The sequence below is a fragment of the Sinocyclocheilus anshuiensis genome, unplaced genomic scaffold (genome assembly GCF_001515605.1).
Source record: "Sinocyclocheilus anshuiensis isolate Anshui unplaced genomic scaffold, SAMN03320099.WGS_v1.1 scaffold426, whole genome shotgun sequence".
In the NCBI taxonomy this organism is placed as follows: Eukaryota; Metazoa; Chordata; class Actinopteri; order Cypriniformes; family Cyprinidae; genus Sinocyclocheilus; species Sinocyclocheilus anshuiensis.
The window spans coordinates 356503-373903 of NW_015542362.1; the positions used below are offsets into that span (position 1 = coordinate 356503).

Below are 17401 nucleotides of genomic sequence, written 5' to 3' on the forward strand. Positions count from 1 at the left end.
GCTTAAGGGCCACATACACACTGCAGTTTAATATGGTTGTCAGTCACTGCTTATTAATGTTATATACTTGTGGCACTAGTATGAGTCATGTTACTGAATTATAAAACATTCAGTAACTATACACAAACGAGCCAAAAATGATTAATCAGACACCAACACTGCACAGCAATACTACTAAAAAGCTAAACATTATAATTGCAACAGTTGTGTTACAGGAAACAGAATGTTACTCATTAGTAGAAACAGGAATTACTAACATATTTGATAATTTTCGGTTTATGTATTTCTAGTAAATTTTCCATGAAGACAAAATGCAACTGACCCTTCGCAGGGAATTAATTGACAGGCGAAGTGACCAATCATAATGTAGAATCTGCCATTTTTGTCCAACAAACAAACCAGACAGGAGAGTAGATTAACATTGGTGGACTTGAACTTGAAAAATGGACACACCATTTTTCAAGTTCAAGTCGACCAACGTTAATCTAATGTCTTTAATTGATGTCTTTCCACGGTTGAAACAAGATACCTTCTGATGTTCATTCATGTTTATTTCATGCTATAACTAGCAAAGAGGAAGAGATGAGTGGTTCATGTGATGCTTGAACTGAGACGCTACTTCAATCCATCACGACATTTATTGTTTGACTTTCTTTAAAAAAATTTTTTTTAAAAATGACAAAATTTGAAAGCTGAGACTTTGTTTCATACTTAAAGCAACTTGCTCTTGTCTTGTCTGTCGGTGCGTTGCCAGTGTCCTCTTTGCTCCGCAATGTATTTTTCACTGTGTGAGAACATGATGTGTGGCGTGAAAGCACCATGGCTTGTCAGACATAGCAACAGTAACTAATAGGGGCAGGTCTTTGCGAAGAGTCAATTTAATATTTTCATATTTATAATGTTGCAACCTCTATGCTACCCTCAGTACCCTCAGTTTGAAAACCTCTGAATTAGTGGATTTGCTTTCATAGTAACACTCAAAACCCAAGACTAAAGACCAAAACTGCAAAAGATTTATCTTTATAACTAAATGGTTGTTCACTTTTAACCAGGCAGACTGAAATGGGTTTAAGCAAGCAGGAATCTCCCTAAAAGCAAAGCACTTCTGTGCCATCTTAAAGTTGAGGTATAATGGAAGTAGCAACAGATCATTTCTCATGTATTGTGATAAGAGTTAAAGGGGTCATATGATGAGATTTCAATTTTTCCTTTCTCTTTGGAGTGTTACAAGCTCTTGGTGCGCTGTGGATCACCGGATCGGCTTTCACCGTGGACGAAGCAGAGTCCAGCCTGGGGTCGTCACATGTGGTTGCCGCAAGCCCTCCGGACGCTCCTTCGTCGAATCCGGCGGCCACGCCATTCTCAAGCCCGCCGCCTCTGCTCATTCTAACCCTCCAGCCGTTCCTCACTCTAGCCCCCGGCCTCTGCTCACTCTAGGCCGCCGCCGCTCACTCTAGGCCACCGTGTGTGACGCTGTGTTTCGTTGTGAAAGCGAAACTACTTTGTTTGGCCTTCCAAAAATGGACACGACTAGAAATCAGTGGTTAAGTTGTATTTACAACACTGTTCCAGAACACTTCAACCCAAATATTCAGATGTGTGCAGCACATTTCTTTTTAGCAACATCATATGACCCCTTTAAACAGGTTATCAAAAAGAAAAAAATGCAGGGTGGGACTTGGCTCTATCCATCCGTTTTTGATTGGATGGAGGCAGATTTGAATGTGAGCTAGCAGTCGATTGTAAGGGTGGGTTTAGAATACCTCACCAGCAACAAGTCTGACGTTTCACCGCCGGAACATCAAGTTAGGACATTTTGATTGTTCACAATTTGATAAAAAATGTGCATTTAGACAATAGATAAGGTGAATTTCCATTTCATGGCAATTTTAGAACTACCAGATATCTTGGAATGGATGAATGGACCAAGGAATAGCACATTTCTTCTATGTGTACATTATACTACAGGGCTTAACCATAGGAATGTAATCACAAGTCCTGACGTGTGTGCACATTATGAAACAGCCAATCACTTCTTCTATAGAGCGATGAAAACTACTTGTACACTACAGACTGTATAAAGCAATTTCTAATACTAGCCATAACCAGTCCATTTATATGAAATGATCAAAATAATCAAATAATTATAGTCTGGGCTGAGCAGGAGTGGAGGAAGCACAGTCTGGGGAAACTGACTCACTAAGGCAGACCAACCCAGGCTTTCTCAGCATTCTCTCTCTGATATAAACACACATTTCAGACCTAGAGCCCCAGAAGCCTTGTATGATCTGTCTTCATGTGAGGCCAAATATAGTACGCACTCACACACTTAGGAGTTTTATTTAAATACTATGTGATTACAAGCCTGTGCACACGAGAAAGGAAAACATGTTGCATGAGACATCAACTATCACATGGACACAATATAACACAAACAGCCCATGGTACAAATGCTGATGCCAATTTACGCCATTTCTACTAACAAAACACACACTGTTTTTTGTGACAAACAGGTCACATTCGCTGACAGCTGTGCCACAAAAAGCAGAAAATTTCAGCCTTCAGAAATAAGTACTAAAATAGAGATATGAGGATGTTAAACCTGTTTAGATCAACAGATTAAAAGTAAACCATTATCAAATGTATCCAATCTTAAAATGAGAGGCATTTAAAAATGGCAACAAAAAAACAGACATCTAAATTAAGGAGATAAGAAAAAAGACAGCTGAAATGATGATCAGGAGCCAGAGGGTCCTGTTTCACAAGTTTCAGCCAAAAAAAATGCTGTTATCGATTAGCTTGTTTACAGTTTATTGAGCCTTGTCTGGCAATGTGTTGTGCCATCCGTTACAAGGCATCTAAAAGCACATCAGAATGCGAGAGGCCCTGCACTGTCCTTTGGAAACACAGAGAGAACACACAGTCCATTAGCTCCACACAGCCAATTAGCAAACAAGAGTGATGTACCCTTGCTTTATTACACAACTTGACCTTACAGTATGATACTTGGGAAGTCTCTGCATTACTTGATGTCCTTCCAATGTGCAGTGATGTTAATAGCTCAGAGATATGAGCTGTTTATGCTGCACACATTTACTTCTGGTAAACCAAACAAAAATACCTGGGGTATGGAAGGATACAGGTCTTACTATATGTGCTTCTGGATCAATATAAAATATGTCCAGGTCACATTTTTGAGGTTCGTATTTACTTTCCATTATTCACAAAGTTGATTATTAGATTCTTGTTACTGCAACACTGCATTTTTATATCCGATAAAAAGTTGTATTTTTTTATCTATTTTTAAATTAGTTTGGATTAGAATTAGATTTGGATTAGATTAGATCAGATTGGTTTACATTAGATTTTATGCTTAATTGACATTAATGACCCTTAATTTTCTTAAAACAAATTCTTTAAAAAGACTTACTTAAATGTATTTATTTATTTGAGTTTACACTTTTTTAAATGTCTCTCCAATCGTGTGGTCCACTTAAACGCCTCCCCTATCTTACAAGTGACTGTAAACTTACATTCAGATCTGCCTCCAACCAATCGATGACCAATGGATAGAAGCAAGTACCTGCCTTTTTTTAAGGGGTATCTGTTGATACTTCTATTGCATCGTAATTTTAACCATAAGATCATGATTTGTATAGCTTTTCTCATCTTATCATGCCCATGCACTGAAAATACTATTTCTAACCACAAAAAAAAAGAAAAAGAAAAACACAAAAGCTAAATTTCTCCCCATTTTTCTTTAGTTGGTCAGCAAGCATTAGCTCCACTGTCTTGTTATGCACATGTCATATATAATAAAGGAAACCTCCCCTTGTCTTTTTAGGTGAAACTGTCTTATGAGATTGCTGTAAAATAACCAATCACAAACAATGACTAAACATGCAAACATTAGCAAGGCTAGGAAGCCAGTCTGTGCTCACAATTTCGCCTCATTCTGCAAAGTCTCATCAGAGGGTGTGAGATTATGAGACTGTTATCAATGTCCCTCACACACCATGCTAGCACCAAAATTAGCATCACACAGTTCCACTATCTGAACAACATGTAAAACAAACTAGTCATCAAGTAACAGGAGCTGGATTAAATTAGTGATTGGTAGTAGTATATTATAAATATAGTAAAATATAAAATATATTATATTTATCTTCTTTTTTGTTTTATTTTTAATTAAAAAAAAAAACATAAATAAATAAATAGTAGTATCCAAACAACATAGTTGACAGATGCAGGTCAGCTATGTGGAAAGTTAGTGGAAAAGGTACACTTATATTTACTGTGCTGAAGAATGACACATTATGCTCTCTTTGTTCTGTGTACTTGTTCAAGATATTGTGTATCTAATCATCACAGATCAAATTCAGCTTTAGTTGAGTCATGATGCTTAAAACCTAAAATACTACAGTCTAAAATACTAAATGTCAAACATTTAACTTTAATCTGTGGTTTGCAAATGTAGCTCAATCTGGTTAAAAACTTGACACTCCACAAGAAGGAGCTATGCTAATTTGGTGACAACTGATTTTGGTTTCCAATCAAAACAAATGTGTCATCAAACTCTGACGCAGAAATTCATGTTAGGAAAAAGCAAAATGCCAACTGTTTTGAGAAGTTAATAACCTGGTTTACTTCCCTAAATACAATGGACAGCAACAACACAACACAGTATTCACGGCTCTTTTGGTTTGTTTACAAACAAAGAGCGTTAGTCATTATACTCTCCGGGAGCCATGCAGGGGGGCATGTGAGAGGAATACTAACTAAAACTTTCTCTAAACCGCTACCGATCACCAACTTTACCAGCCTGACAACTTGAATGGAAGATTTCCTGGCAAGTCTCTGAGTGAGAAGTTGAGGGAACAAGGAGAACAGCCTCTCCGGGAATGTCATATCGCACCCCGAGCCCGGTAGCCTCCGGTACGGTTAATGAAGACTTACCGGAGTGTTGGTCCGATGCAGTTAGTGTCTGTGCTCTCAATCTCACGCAGGATTCGCTCGTTCTCTGCCGCTGTCTCGGCGCTCGCCATCTTTCATATCCTCGCGACGGGCACTAGAGAACAAACACAGCGCCCAGAGAGAGAGAGAGAGAGAGAGAGAGAGAGAGAGAGAGAGAGAGAGAGAGAGAGAGACTGGAGCTTTTACTTCCGGTATTACTGTTGAACGATTCTTTACGGCAAAATACGTTTTAGAGTGGACAAAACAACATTGTATTTATCTATAATATATTTATAATACTTTAATGAATACATATGGAGGAGAGGTTTAATTTAAAAGTCCCTTTTTATTATACAATTATTAACTTTTTATACCTGTCACAATATAAAAAGCAAATTAAATTCAGGCTATTTAATGAGGGAAAATGTGTTCAGTCAGGTAATGACTGAATATATGACACTACGTGAGAATTTTGATGCTAATTATTACAACCCCTGCCCTGCGTAATATCGCCTCAAAACACAAACGCTGCATTGCAAGACAGCGACATCTTGTGCTTCATGTACCAAACACACCACCATTGGATATTAATAGTTATTAAACGTGACATGGACATAATTCAATTCAGGACATAAAAATCTAAAAATGTCCAAAACATTAAATATGTACCCAGTAATTTTTTTTTTTCCTTTTTATAATTATATTTTATTTATTAGATATTAATATAATAATATAATTATTTATTATAATTATATTTCTATTCAATTCTATTTTTTTTTTTTTTCAATTCAAGTTTATTTGTATAGATGCCAATCGTTGCAAAGCAGCTTTACAGAAAATATTAAGTTTCTACATTATATTTAGGAGTAGGTTATTAGCAATATTCCTATTAGGAGTATTCCTTTTAGCACTGAAGATAGTCCAGCAAGGACTGAAACGTTTGCTTGTGTGTGTGTGTGTGTGTGTGTGTGTGTGTGTGTGGAACTTTGCATTTCGTTTGGTGTGCGGATTTTTTGCCTTTGCCTTTTTTGTATTTTTCTCTATTGATTTAATCTACGCACCCAATTTTAAACATTTTCTTTTTATTTTACTTAATTAGCGCAGAATTTTTCCTATTTTTTCCCAATAATTTTATTGCATCATTATCGCAGTCATTATCATAAAAGCAAACGTTTTATCGTTATCGATTTATTTTCAATGCCACTATTGACTGACATTAATTTCTGAATAATAACCGTTGTCCATAGCAAAAACTCTTTAACTGCCACTCTCCTGATAAACGAAAATAAAAATAATACAATTATTTCAAGTCATCCATTTTTCATATTCATTTATTTGGTAAATGAGGGTCCATTATTTTTAAAGTGGTTTTCTATACAAAAATTATTTAGGGCTGAAACGTTTATTAAATACAACAACGCCTGTGTTTATTTCAATTAATTTGTTATTGTTTACAAGTGTCCTGCACTGTGGGAGTTGGAGGTGATTTGCTGTTGCGCTTCTACTCCCCACATCACGGGTGCGTGTCAGGACCGCAGCAGGAATCCAAACAGAGCCAGTCCAAAACACAGATCCATATCACCCGGAAGACTGTACGCAGGACGCCGAGAGACTCCAACATCGGTGGGTAGCTCGATAGTTTAAATATTAATAATTAAACAAATACACGACGCGATTTTGAAAACACTACAAAGCAGGGCTGAAACTTAAAAAAAGTTATCAACCCGCGGTCGTCGGACGGTTTGGGGTGGCACTGAGCCTCAAAGTTGTAAACAGAAGTTTCCTCTTGATCCCCGTTTTTATATGCGACCGTGTGAGATTACAACCGTATCTTGAAATGTAATAATTATGACACGTAACTCGATAAGCATAAGTAGTTAGCATTTGCAGAACTAAATTTAAACAAAACTGGTATGGTAATACTGTTATTGTTATGTTTATTGTCAGATAATGCAGGTTATTTCTTTGAAATAAGCTTTGAGAAATATGTCTGTGGTCAGTTTTCACTATAAACGATCGCGTCGAGAAAGTCTGTCTGAGTTCAGACCATAACACTGGTTTTAGTTTTTTTGGTGGTGGTGGCTCAAGAGTGAAATACTGCGCAACAGTGCTGCCTATATTAATCAAGCAGTATTGCACTGTTTGCCTCATCTTTACCGGTAGCTTATGAGGTTATATTGTTGATCCTGCTCTTAGTTGATCTGTTTGAGGATAAGCTATTTCATAATGTGAAATAACACACAAACAGCAACATGTTTCCATCTACCTAAACAGCATATTTAGAAATGTGCATAAATGAAAATGTAATTAATCAAGTTTTTCTTTTAACTTGCAGTTTAATCATGGCACAAATGTTCAGTATCTCTGACAATGAGTCAGAGACCGAGACATCGGAAGACTGTGAGGAATCAGGCCAGGCGAAAAATAACAGTGGATCACCACAGAGAAAGCAGCATCTCGCTGTGCCTGATAGGCTGAAAGGTGAGTCAGTCTCAAGGGCCTGTAGGATAGTTACAAGAACACACGTCATTTCTGTTGTATCCTGGATACACAGCACAGCAGACCACAATTACAAGCAAATACAAGAATGTAGTACATTGTACATTCGAAGGCACTCTGTGGTGGCATTGGTTTTAGCTTTTAAAACCAATAATGGATCAAATTTATTTCGCATTAAGAGATACTTTAAATGTATTCTAACGTAAGGTCTGATCTGATCAGGTATCATTCAATATCAAATGTCATTGTAGGAGAACAACTAGGGAGACACCGGAATCTTTCCATGAATGATGAGGACCTGCTGGAGACCGGGGCAGCAGATGAAGGCGATTTGGTTGGAGGTGATCCTTTCAGGCCTAGATCTCGCTCGGCTCCTCCTGCTTTGTGGGCAGCTAAGAAATATGGCCAACAGCTAAGGAGAATGAGTGATGAGTTTGACATCCTCCTTGATAAAGGGGTAAGGAAACCTAGTTCCATTAAGAATAGTGATCAACATGCAAGGTAAATTAAAACTCTGTTTTACCTACTTATTAAGCAATGGAAAATTAAAATGATTTTCTTATCTTGCATCTCTTACAGATGAAGAGGGTGAAGAGCGCAGGAACTACACGGCAGATGCGGCAGTCCCCCAGCTGGTTGGCCTTCCTTTGGAGTCACAAAGAGTCTGATGCTGAGTCGCGCCCCGCAGAGTGACTGACAGTGAATGAATGATGGAAGAAGAGAGAAAAGAGGACTACTGTACATAACAATTGGTGGCAGAAGAAAAGGATGCACTGCTGTGAAGAGAAGGAATAATTCCATCGACTGGTTTTAAAGCCTTTTCATGAACTGCACTGGGACCCTTGACTGTGGAAAAGCATAATCGGTTTCTCACTGGCATGTGCTAGCCCACAAAAATGACAAAACCGGAGAATCTCCAATTTTCCTTGAGCTCTGGGAATATTACGCAGTAAATCTCATGAATGTGCGAAAGCTGGATATCAGCTTGTTCAAATCATAGACTTCCTGTCACTCTGCCACATCGGTTTTCATATTCAGATGAAATCAAAAGACGTTGAAGGTATTTTATTATACATTACCTGAATTTTTAACAATATTTTTAGAGCGTCAGCTGTAAATAAAATCTGTTTTTTTACTGTAAAGGGACTTTGGCTACTTTGAAGAATCCTTTTGCTTTATTACCATCTCTTGAGTCATAAAAATCTACAGGAAGTTTCTACAACTAATAAACACAAAAACTTCAAAACAAGAATGGGTCTAAATACCCAAGAGAGCAGGGGACACAATCAAACATTACTGGTATTACTTGAACATAACAGATTTTCAATGCCTTGTCACTTTTCTATTAATTAAAAACATTTTATTGTGATGTTATTGTTTGTACTAACCAATATAGCCTACTAAGAATGAATAAATCACTTTCAGCAAGGTTGTTCTTCTTTCTGAAACGTAAAATGTAAGTACTGTTCTTCATGTAATAGAATTTGGCAATATATCAAACTGCAGTTGTTTACTTCTACATTAGTCACACTCTACTCCTTTGTTTTATGTGAGGTGCAAATTGTAAACAGAGGTTGAACTTGGACATGCGGCTTTAAAAAAAAATCCTGACACTATTACAGAGTTAACTGGTTTAATATACTGTTTGCATCAGAACATCTCTCGCAGTTCCCTTTCAAATGGTCAAGCAAAAGATAAAGTAGCAAGCTAACCATAAAATAAAGAGCCATGTAGATGATGCTGTGGGATGTAAATTTGTAAATCTGAACAACCTTGGAATTTCGGTAAGTCAAAAATTCATTTGAGTTTTTGTCAATGAGTTGTCTTTAAGACACTTGTGTTGGATCCCAGCAGAACTTCTCCCCGCAATCAAGAGCGGAGAGCTTTTCCACATCCTCCTCGCTAATCTCAAAGTCAAACAGACGCCCATTCTCCTCCACACGTTCTGGCTGACGCGATTTTGGCAGTACTGGAATGTTCTGTTGTACGGCCCACCTCAGCAGCACTTGGGCTGATGTCCTCCCATACTTTTTTGCTAAATCCAGAACCACATGGTCTGATGGTAGAAGCCCTGTTCCAAGAGACGAGTATGCCTGAAAACACACCCCTCTTTCCTTGCAAAGTTCCCTCAGGTCCTTTTGAACCAGCTTTGGGTGGAACTCCACCTGAAGAACTGCTGGGGGCACTTTACAGCTCTTCAGTAGCTCCTGCATGTGCTCTACTGTGTAATTAGACACCCCAATGGCCCGAAATTTTCCTTCTGAGTAGAACTCCTCCAAGACTGTCCAGCTCTGAGCACGGTTTTCAGGGTTTCGTTTATACCCCGCTGGCAGCCCCTGAGTACCTGGCCAATGAATAAGATAAAGGTCAATGTAGCCCAATCCCAATTGCTCCAGGCTCCTCAGGCAACCATCTCTGGCTTTGGACCCCTGATCTTTGGGACCCAGTTTACTAGTAATAAAAACATCTTCTCGAGAGAGGCCATGCTTGGGCAGCAGGCAACAGAGGGCATGACCTAATTGTGCTTCATTATGGTACACTGCCGCAGTGTCAAAGGCACGGTAACCAGCTGTCAAAGCTGCATCCACAGCATTATAAGTGTCCTCTTGACCCTGCAAACGGAAAGTGCCCAGTCCCAACAGAGGCATCCGAGTCCCAGTGTTGAGAAGTACAGATGGCTGAGGGTCAGTCATTTGGAGAGAAGAGGGAGACTATGAAAGCTGTAGTGCATAAAGAAGTGATGAAGCATGTGCATTAAGAATAATATATTTAATTATGCATTGAAATTATAAATTGGAGTAACAGAGACATAAACTCACCCTGCAGGTTTTTTTTGAAAATGAAAAAACAAACAGGCGCCAGTGAATTCAACACGGTCAAGGTTCAATGATCTGTTCCACGTAAATAACAATACTAATCTATCTACGTTCTACCTGTAACGAGTAAGCGATAAACTTTCTCATACAGCCTTATCTATGTCAACTGCTGTACAACCCGCTCAACCTAACTTGATCATGTGACAATAAAGGGGCGGGACATATGCGACATGCATCCTCAGTGGATGCATGCCGCATTTGACCAATCAGAGTATGCTTTCATGACCTGAGGGCGGGACCACTGACATGCTTGACAGGCCCGCGCTCTTTTTCAACGTTCTAAAACAGTTGGCGAGAAATGCATGAGGCGTTACGGTAACTTATACTTTTGCCCCCGAGTGTTTATTAACCATGTCATTTCCATTTATAAATTAAAAAAAATCAAAAATTAAACGATTCTGTGTTGGTTTTATAAATTACAGAAACTCAGGGAATTGATCATTTGTCCTAGCAAGCCGGAGTTGTTTAGTAATCTAGATTTCTGTAAACTATACACATATAAGCATAAAACATACATTTATCATATAGGTAATACCATACTTCTTGTTTAATATTTTTCCAGTGAAGGTTCCATTTATACTCAAAAGAGCAACAATGTCAATCCAGGCCTTTTCCTTCCCTGTGCCTGAGACCAGATTTTTTCAGGCTGGACAACAAGTCTTCAAATTCAAGATAAGAAGAGGAGACATGAGCAGGCAAGACCATACAAGCTTATTTTATTTGTTTAATATAAAGTATGCTATATTATTTTGAATACCTTTACGATTTTTACCTTTACAATATACCTTTACCTTTACAATATAGCCTACCTTTTGATATTAGTTAAAAAAGAGGTAATTTCTCTAGAAATAGCCTATCTGATTTGGATATTGTCTTTTATAGCGTTCATGAGGAAGAAATGCTGTATGGAGCGCTAGTCAGTGAGGAGCTGGAGGTTTTTTAAGACCAGGATTATCATTTTGGATTTGATTTAGTAAACCTTGGGAAGATTTCATTCCTAATCTGATTTTGTTTTGCAGAATGCTGTGCGTGCGGTACTTGCAAACCTGGATGGTCTTCACCCCTTCACCACCCAGCATTTAAACATTTTTCCCTGTATGCTTCTCTGAATTTAACTTTACCCAAAAATGAAATTGTCGTTCCGAACCTGTAGAGCTGTTATCTTTCTTCTGCAGCACACAGAAGACATTTTGAAAAATGTCAGGACCCAAACAGTTCTGGTTACCTTTGACTTCCATTTTATGGAAAAAACCGCTAAGACATTTTGTAAATAACATTTTTTTTATGTGTCAAGGTTCAATGATCTGCTCCACGTAAATAACAATACTAATCTATCTACGTTCTACCTGTAACGAGTAAGCGACAAACTTTCTCATACAGCCTTATCTATGTCAACTGCTGTACAACCCGCTCAACCTAACATGATCATGTGACAATAAAGGGGCGGGACATATGCGACATGCATCCTCAGTGGATGCATGCCGCATTTGACCAATCAGAGTATGCTTTCATGACCTGAGGGCGGGACCACTGACATCGCTTGACAGGCCCGCGCTCTTTTTCAACGTTCTAAAACAGTTGGCGAGAAATGCATGAGGCGTTACGGTAACTTATACTTTTGCCCCCGAGTGTTTATTAACCATGTCATTTCCATTTATAAATTAAAAAAAATCAAAAATTAAACGATTCTGTGTTGGTTTTATAAATTACAGAAACTCAGGGAATTGATCATTTGTCCTAGCAAGCCGGAGTTGTTTAGTAATCTAGATTTCTGTAAACTATACACATATAAGCATAAAACATACATTTATCATATAGGTAATACCATACTTCTTGTTTAATATTTTTCCAGTGAAGGTTCCATTTATACTCAAAAGAGCAACAATGTCAATCCAGGCCTTTTCCTTCCCTGTGCCTGAGACCAGATTTTTTCAGGCTGGACAACAAGTCTTCAAATTCAAGATAAGAAGAGGAGACATGAGCAGGCAAGACCATACAAGCTTATTTTATTTGTTTAATATAAAGTATGCTATATTATTTTGAATACCTTTACGATTTTTACCTTTACAATATACCTTTACCTTTACAATATAGCCTACCTTTTGATATTAGTTAAAAAAGAGGTAATTTCTCTAGAAATAGCCTATCTGATTTGGATATTGTCTTTTATAGCGTTCATGAGGAAGAAATGCTGTATGGAGCGCTAGTCAGTGAGGAGCTGGAGGTTTTTTAAGACCAGGATTATCATTTTGGATTTGATTTAGTAAACCTTGGGAAGATTTCATTCCTAATCTGATTTTGTTTTGCAGAATGCTGTGCGTGCGGTACTTGCAAACCTGGATGGTCTTCACCCCTTCACCACCCAGCATTTAAACATTTTTCCCTGTATGCTTCTCTGAATTTAACTTTACCCAAAAATGAAATTGTCGTTCCGAACCTGTAGAGCTGTTATCTTTCTTCTGCAGCACACAGAAGACATTTTGAAAAATGTCAGGACCCAAACAGTTCTGGTTACCTTTGACTTCCATTTTATGGAAAAAACCGCTAAGACATTTTGTAAATAACATTTTTTTTATGTTCCACAGACGAAAAAAAGTAATACATGAGGTTAAGTAAATAATAACCAAAGTTCCATTTTATTGAACTATCCCTTTAAATGTATGAAAGAACTCAGGGAGTCTTGACTTTGACTCTTTTTTAAAATGTTTGTCATTTTAATAAAAGCTGAACTGCTGTTGCATTCAGAGTCAGTTAAACTAAAGGTGATAACTACAATTTATACAAATAATGGACCATTACTTCCCTTGACAACTCACCACACTTACAGACAAAAGTAAATGGGAACAAGTGTCCAAAATGAAGTTCATGAAAGAGGGTGTAAAACTGTCTCCATACCCCTTCCTAATCACGCTATATGTGGAGTATCGTGAACCAGCCTTTCCATATGCAGGTGGGAGTCCTCTCAATATCACCTTTTCATTATGACACATGCTTTAAATTAACTATAGTCTTTGACTCTTGTTCAGCAGTGAAAAATACCAACGCCTGGAACACACCGGTGAGTGTCTTTTGTTAAATATTCATTTCTTAAGTTATGTTGAAATTATTTTGTGGTAAAAATTCCAAACATAATGTTTTGCCATGGTGCTTGATTCCTATCATTGTGATTGTCAGAAACTGATGAAAGTAAATGTAAATGCCCACAGGAGAAACAGTCTATATTGAAAAGTCCACAGTGTGCTAGTGAGCCAATGAGGACAGACCAAACCACTGCAATGGATCATCCAGAAGAGGGCACTATGGACCAACACAAGGATAATAAGCAAACCCCAGAGTGCTTTCAGTAAGTGTGTTTATGTGCTGCATGAGGTAATAAATCAATGTCAAGTCTTGTCCTTCACCTATGCAAATCTGTCTTTCCCTCAAAGTGTATTTAGTTTTTTTTTCCAACACTTGTAGTGTCATTTTAATACTTCTTTAAAGTCCTTGCTGGATGCATAATGTCACGATACAACATAAATGGAAATAAAATAATAATGAATAAAACAACAATAGAACAGGCCCAAATTTCATCGCATGACTCATATACAGTAAACAGTTGCCAATCATTTAAAAGGCCATTCGGAGTGATGATGAAACCAAGCCATACAATTATAGGATGGTGTTTATAAATACATTTCATGGGACCTTGCTGTCAGACAGACACAAGGAGACATTTGTGGGATTTTCCACTTTGTTTTCAGTGATGGTTGATAAGCTGATAAGATTGCTGACCCGAGTGATGAGGTGTTGAGTCACATGCAGCAGTTATGAAACAGCAGAGCAGAGGAGCCTGAGCATGGGGCGCCATCTCAATGAAGCTGTCACTCAATCTGCAGGCAGAACATAATAATTTAGCTGTTAAAATAACATCCCATCTCATCCAATTCCTCCGCATAAAAAGAGATGCACAAATCAATAAGCCAGCGGAGAACAGAATTTGACGTACTTTTAATTCCGTCATGTCCTCATTTTGTTTGTGGTGGGCGATGAGAAAATGATGATGTTGGTTCATTCTGGCAAGGACTGCAGTAATTCGGTGGAGTTTACACAACTCACCTACTGCAGTATCAAAAATAGACGTCTTTTCATAGGGAATTTGTGTGTATGTGTGCAAGCCCTCAGGCTCATACGCTTGCAGACTTGCCTAAAACAGGTCTTTTGTTTTTATGTTAAATGTGCTGGAAAAGGGAACAGGAATTAGATATGTCAAAAAAAAGAGAACAAATAAATCTTTCTCTCTTTCAGGGAGTCCCCTTCCTCGGCCAATGGTGCAGAAGAGATGGTTTGTGGCAGTGAGGTTAGTGGATGAACGTGTGTGTTTTGGGGAGCCAGTTTTTCTCTCCATCACTTACACACACACTGTCTCAATTGTTAATCATTTTTAATTGCCCCTGCAGGGTGCACAATCTGACATATTAGCTCATTCGGGTGGCATAACTACTCCATTATGTTAATTATAGCAGCTGATAAAAATAAAAACCTGTTTCAGGTACTTTTCATTTGTGAGCACATCCATCATTGGTATGTTCTTGATTTCTCTCTCTCGTTTCTATTCTGTTGTAGATTCATGCTGATTCACATGTGACTTGTCCACCAGCACCAGATGTGCATGATGGTAAACTCCATATTCAGCATATCAGTGTCTTTCCTAATATATTAGTGATCCAACCCAAATAAGCATTTTGAATCACACAATTCTGCTCATAATTTTTTCTGTTATTAGTCATCAAATCACTTTCCTTTTTGAGGTTTAATGGGATAGTTCACCCAGAAATGAAAATTCTGTCATTATTTACTTATCCTCTTGTCATTCCAAACCTGTATGCACAAAAGAAGATATTTTGAAGAATGTTGGTAATCAAAAAAAAAATGAAATACTGTGGAAGTCAAGGGCTACCGTCAACTGTGAAGGGTGAATAAATTATGTAAATAATGACAAAATGTTCATTTTTGGGTGAACTATTCATTTAACTATCAAATAATCAGATAAAGTTAGTTGTCAACCGGTATGGGCTTTCGATGGCCAATGCTAATAACAGTATCTAGAAAGCTGGGTGGCCAATGGCATAGAAGAACTCAGTGCTAGCAAATGAGATGAAATCTTTTTTTACACAACATTTACTCAAAATTCACAAACGAATGATAATCAGGCTTATTCATTGACAAAGTCGTCAGTAGAATCTGTAAGTGACTAGTGGTGGGCAAACATTTAACAAAGTTACTTATCATTAGTTAAAAAATAATGAAACTGTTGAAGTAAAATCTAATGATTTTTAATCTTATGGGCTTTTTAACACATTGTTTAGCTGCCCCTGAAAGTCCTGACCCAAATTCAACAACTGGACAGAACACTGGGATCATTACTAGAATGGCCAGGTGAGATACTGAAGTGTTTGAATCTGCATAAAGTTCTGAGATTAAAAAAACTCAGAATGGACTTATTATCTGCATGTTCTTCATAATGTTTTCACAGCTCGCTGTTTCCCTTCTCTCTGTTCTTCCGTAAGAGTCCTGCAAATTAAAAAATCCAAACCATCGTTCCTTGACACTTACAGAGAAGAAAGAAAAAGCTGTTTAAGGTTTTGAGTAGCACCTGGTTCATTTGTGCTGTTGGTGCATTCTGTTTGTGTAATTCTTCAAAACGTATCGTTCTAACTGTGTTCATATGAGAGTTTCAAATATATACTAATATTTCAAACGGTTGCGTTGGGTGAAAATTCCTTTTGTTGCATGTCACTGTCAGTAAGCCCTGAAATTACATTGTATGTTCTATTATGTGCGTTCACCTGAATAGGATCGTTAGAACAGCGAGTTTTGTTGGCTTTTTTGTGTTTCTGTGTATCTGAGTGTGTGCGTGTTGTTGCAGCGTTCACTAAATTGAGTGTGTGTGTGGCAGACCACTCTCAACTGCCTTTGCAAATTATTACAGGATCAAAGAAGAATTAGTTGAAGCTCTCCTGTATCTGTCAAAGACTTCTAACTTTGGGTTCATGACTCAAGAAAAAGCCCAGATTTATCTCTCTTGTTTTTATTTTCAGAGTTTACGTATCGCTGTAACCTGGAAACCAGTAGAGTCATGAAGAATTAGATTATTAATACATCCGCTTGCACTTTATAGCAGCTGCCAAAACAACAGGAGAGGGCATGGCCTCACGTTTTCACTTGATGAGCTGATTATATTAATATCTCGACCTTTAAACCTCTGTGTCAATCAAACTGAAGTTTTTTTGAAAAGCTGGCCCTGTATAAATCTTAATATCTTTTTATAATTACACTCCATTCTGTGATAAAAACCCTGGAGACCTTGAAGTATGAATCATGCTGAGCGTGTGTGTTGCGGGGAGGTGGGTTGAGAGGATGTTGAATTATGTCATCCATTCCATTTCCAATGACATAATGAATTGTGCGTGTTAGAAAGTGAATGGATTAATAGTAGTTTGCTAGTATAGTCAGCACCCAGGAATGCATTGTAAAGGACTTTCAATTTAGCTTTTGCACTAAAATAGCATCAGGATCAACAACAACATTTACTGTACATGCACATCATTTTTTAATGAATACTTCTATTCAGCAAAGATTAATTAAATTGATCCAAATTAACAGTGAAGACTGACATTGTTACAAAACATTGTTAAAATAAATTATTCTTTCTATTCATCAAAAAAAAAAAAGTATCATGATTTCTGCAGCACAACTCTTTTCAACTGATAAAAATAAGAAATGTTATATATCATGTAACACCAAAGACTAAAGGAATGGCTGCTGAAATTTTTGCTTTGCCATCACAGTAATAAATGACATTTTAAAATATACTAACTGTAAAAATATTTCACAATATTACTGTTTTGTTGTATTTTGATTAGATGCAGCCTGGGTGAGCATAAAAGACCCTAAACTTTTGTACAGTGTACATTCTGGTAAAGCCTTTAAAAAGTCATCAATATTCTCCACAATTGTTGGAATATTGCTCTATACTCTACTCTATATACTCAGAACAATTCAAATAAACAAAGTCATGACATCTTCACTCT

At 37.5% G+C, this 17401-nt stretch overlaps 4 protein-coding genes across 10 annotated transcripts in view; 2 read left to right on the forward strand and 2 right to left on the reverse strand.

The window, feature by feature from the left end:
• LOC107691897 (exocyst complex component 6B-like) overlaps positions 1-5110 on the reverse strand; it is a 106850-nt gene extending 101740 nt beyond the window's left edge. For all 3 annotated transcript variants that reach the window (XR_001634590.1, XM_016490734.1, XM_016490735.1), the window contains exon 1: positions 4957-5110. Coding sequence is in view for 2 of the 3 variants with exons in the window: in XM_016490734.1 (XP_016346220.1) it covers positions 4957-5045 (89 nt within the window). In the remaining variant the exon portion in view is untranslated. The remainder of the gene's footprint in view (positions 1-4956) is intronic.
• A 1335-nt stretch (positions 5111-6445) lies between these two features.
• On the forward strand, positions 6446-8500 carry badb (BCL2 associated agonist of cell death b). Of its 3 annotated transcripts, none has more exons than XM_016490738.1 (4): positions 6446-6580; positions 7289-7434; positions 7704-7909; positions 8032-8500. In XM_016490738.1, the coding sequence occupies exons 2-4, from the start codon at positions 7296-7298 to the stop codon at positions 8143-8145; spliced, it is 459 nt and encodes a 152-aa protein (XP_016346224.1). In that variant the 5' UTR covers positions 6446-6580; positions 7289-7295; the 3' UTR covers positions 8146-8500. The 3 variants fall into 3 exon arrangements, with proteins under 3 accessions (XP_016346224.1, XP_016346223.1, XP_016346225.1); XM_016490737.1 differs by having other exon boundaries at positions 6448-6576; XM_016490739.1 differs by lacking the exon at positions 6446-6580 and adding an exon at positions 6673-6693.
• Positions 8501-8531: 31 nt separating this feature from the next.
• LOC107691898 (glyoxal reductase) lies at positions 8532-10454 on the reverse strand. Its single transcript, XM_016490736.1, has 2 exons — positions 10272-10454; positions 8532-10172 (listed from the first exon to the last, which is right to left on the reverse strand). Exon 2 carries the CDS (start codon positions 10143-10145, stop codon positions 9279-9281), a length of 867 nt encoding a protein of 288 aa, XP_016346222.1. The 5' UTR covers positions 10146-10172; positions 10272-10454; the 3' UTR covers positions 8532-9278.
• A 762-nt stretch (positions 10455-11216) lies between these two features.
• On the forward strand, positions 11217-15903 carry majin (membrane anchored junction protein). 3 transcript variants are annotated; one of them, XM_016490859.1, is made up of 9 exons: positions 11217-11262; positions 11348-11423; positions 13156-13278; positions 13355-13386; positions 13535-13671; positions 14616-14667; positions 14934-14985; positions 15677-15746; positions 15844-15903. In XM_016490859.1, the coding sequence occupies exons 1-9, from the start codon at positions 11227-11229 to the stop codon at positions 15890-15892; spliced, it is 627 nt and encodes a 208-aa protein (XP_016346345.1). In that variant the 5' UTR covers positions 11217-11226; the 3' UTR covers positions 15893-15903. The 3 variants fall into 3 exon arrangements, with proteins under 3 accessions (XP_016346345.1, XP_016346347.1, XP_016346346.1); XM_016490861.1 differs by having other exon boundaries at positions 13358-13386; XM_016490860.1 differs by lacking the exons at positions 11217-11262; positions 11348-11423 and adding exons at positions 12507-12552; positions 12638-12713.
• Positions 15904-17401: the final 1498 nt, after the last annotated feature.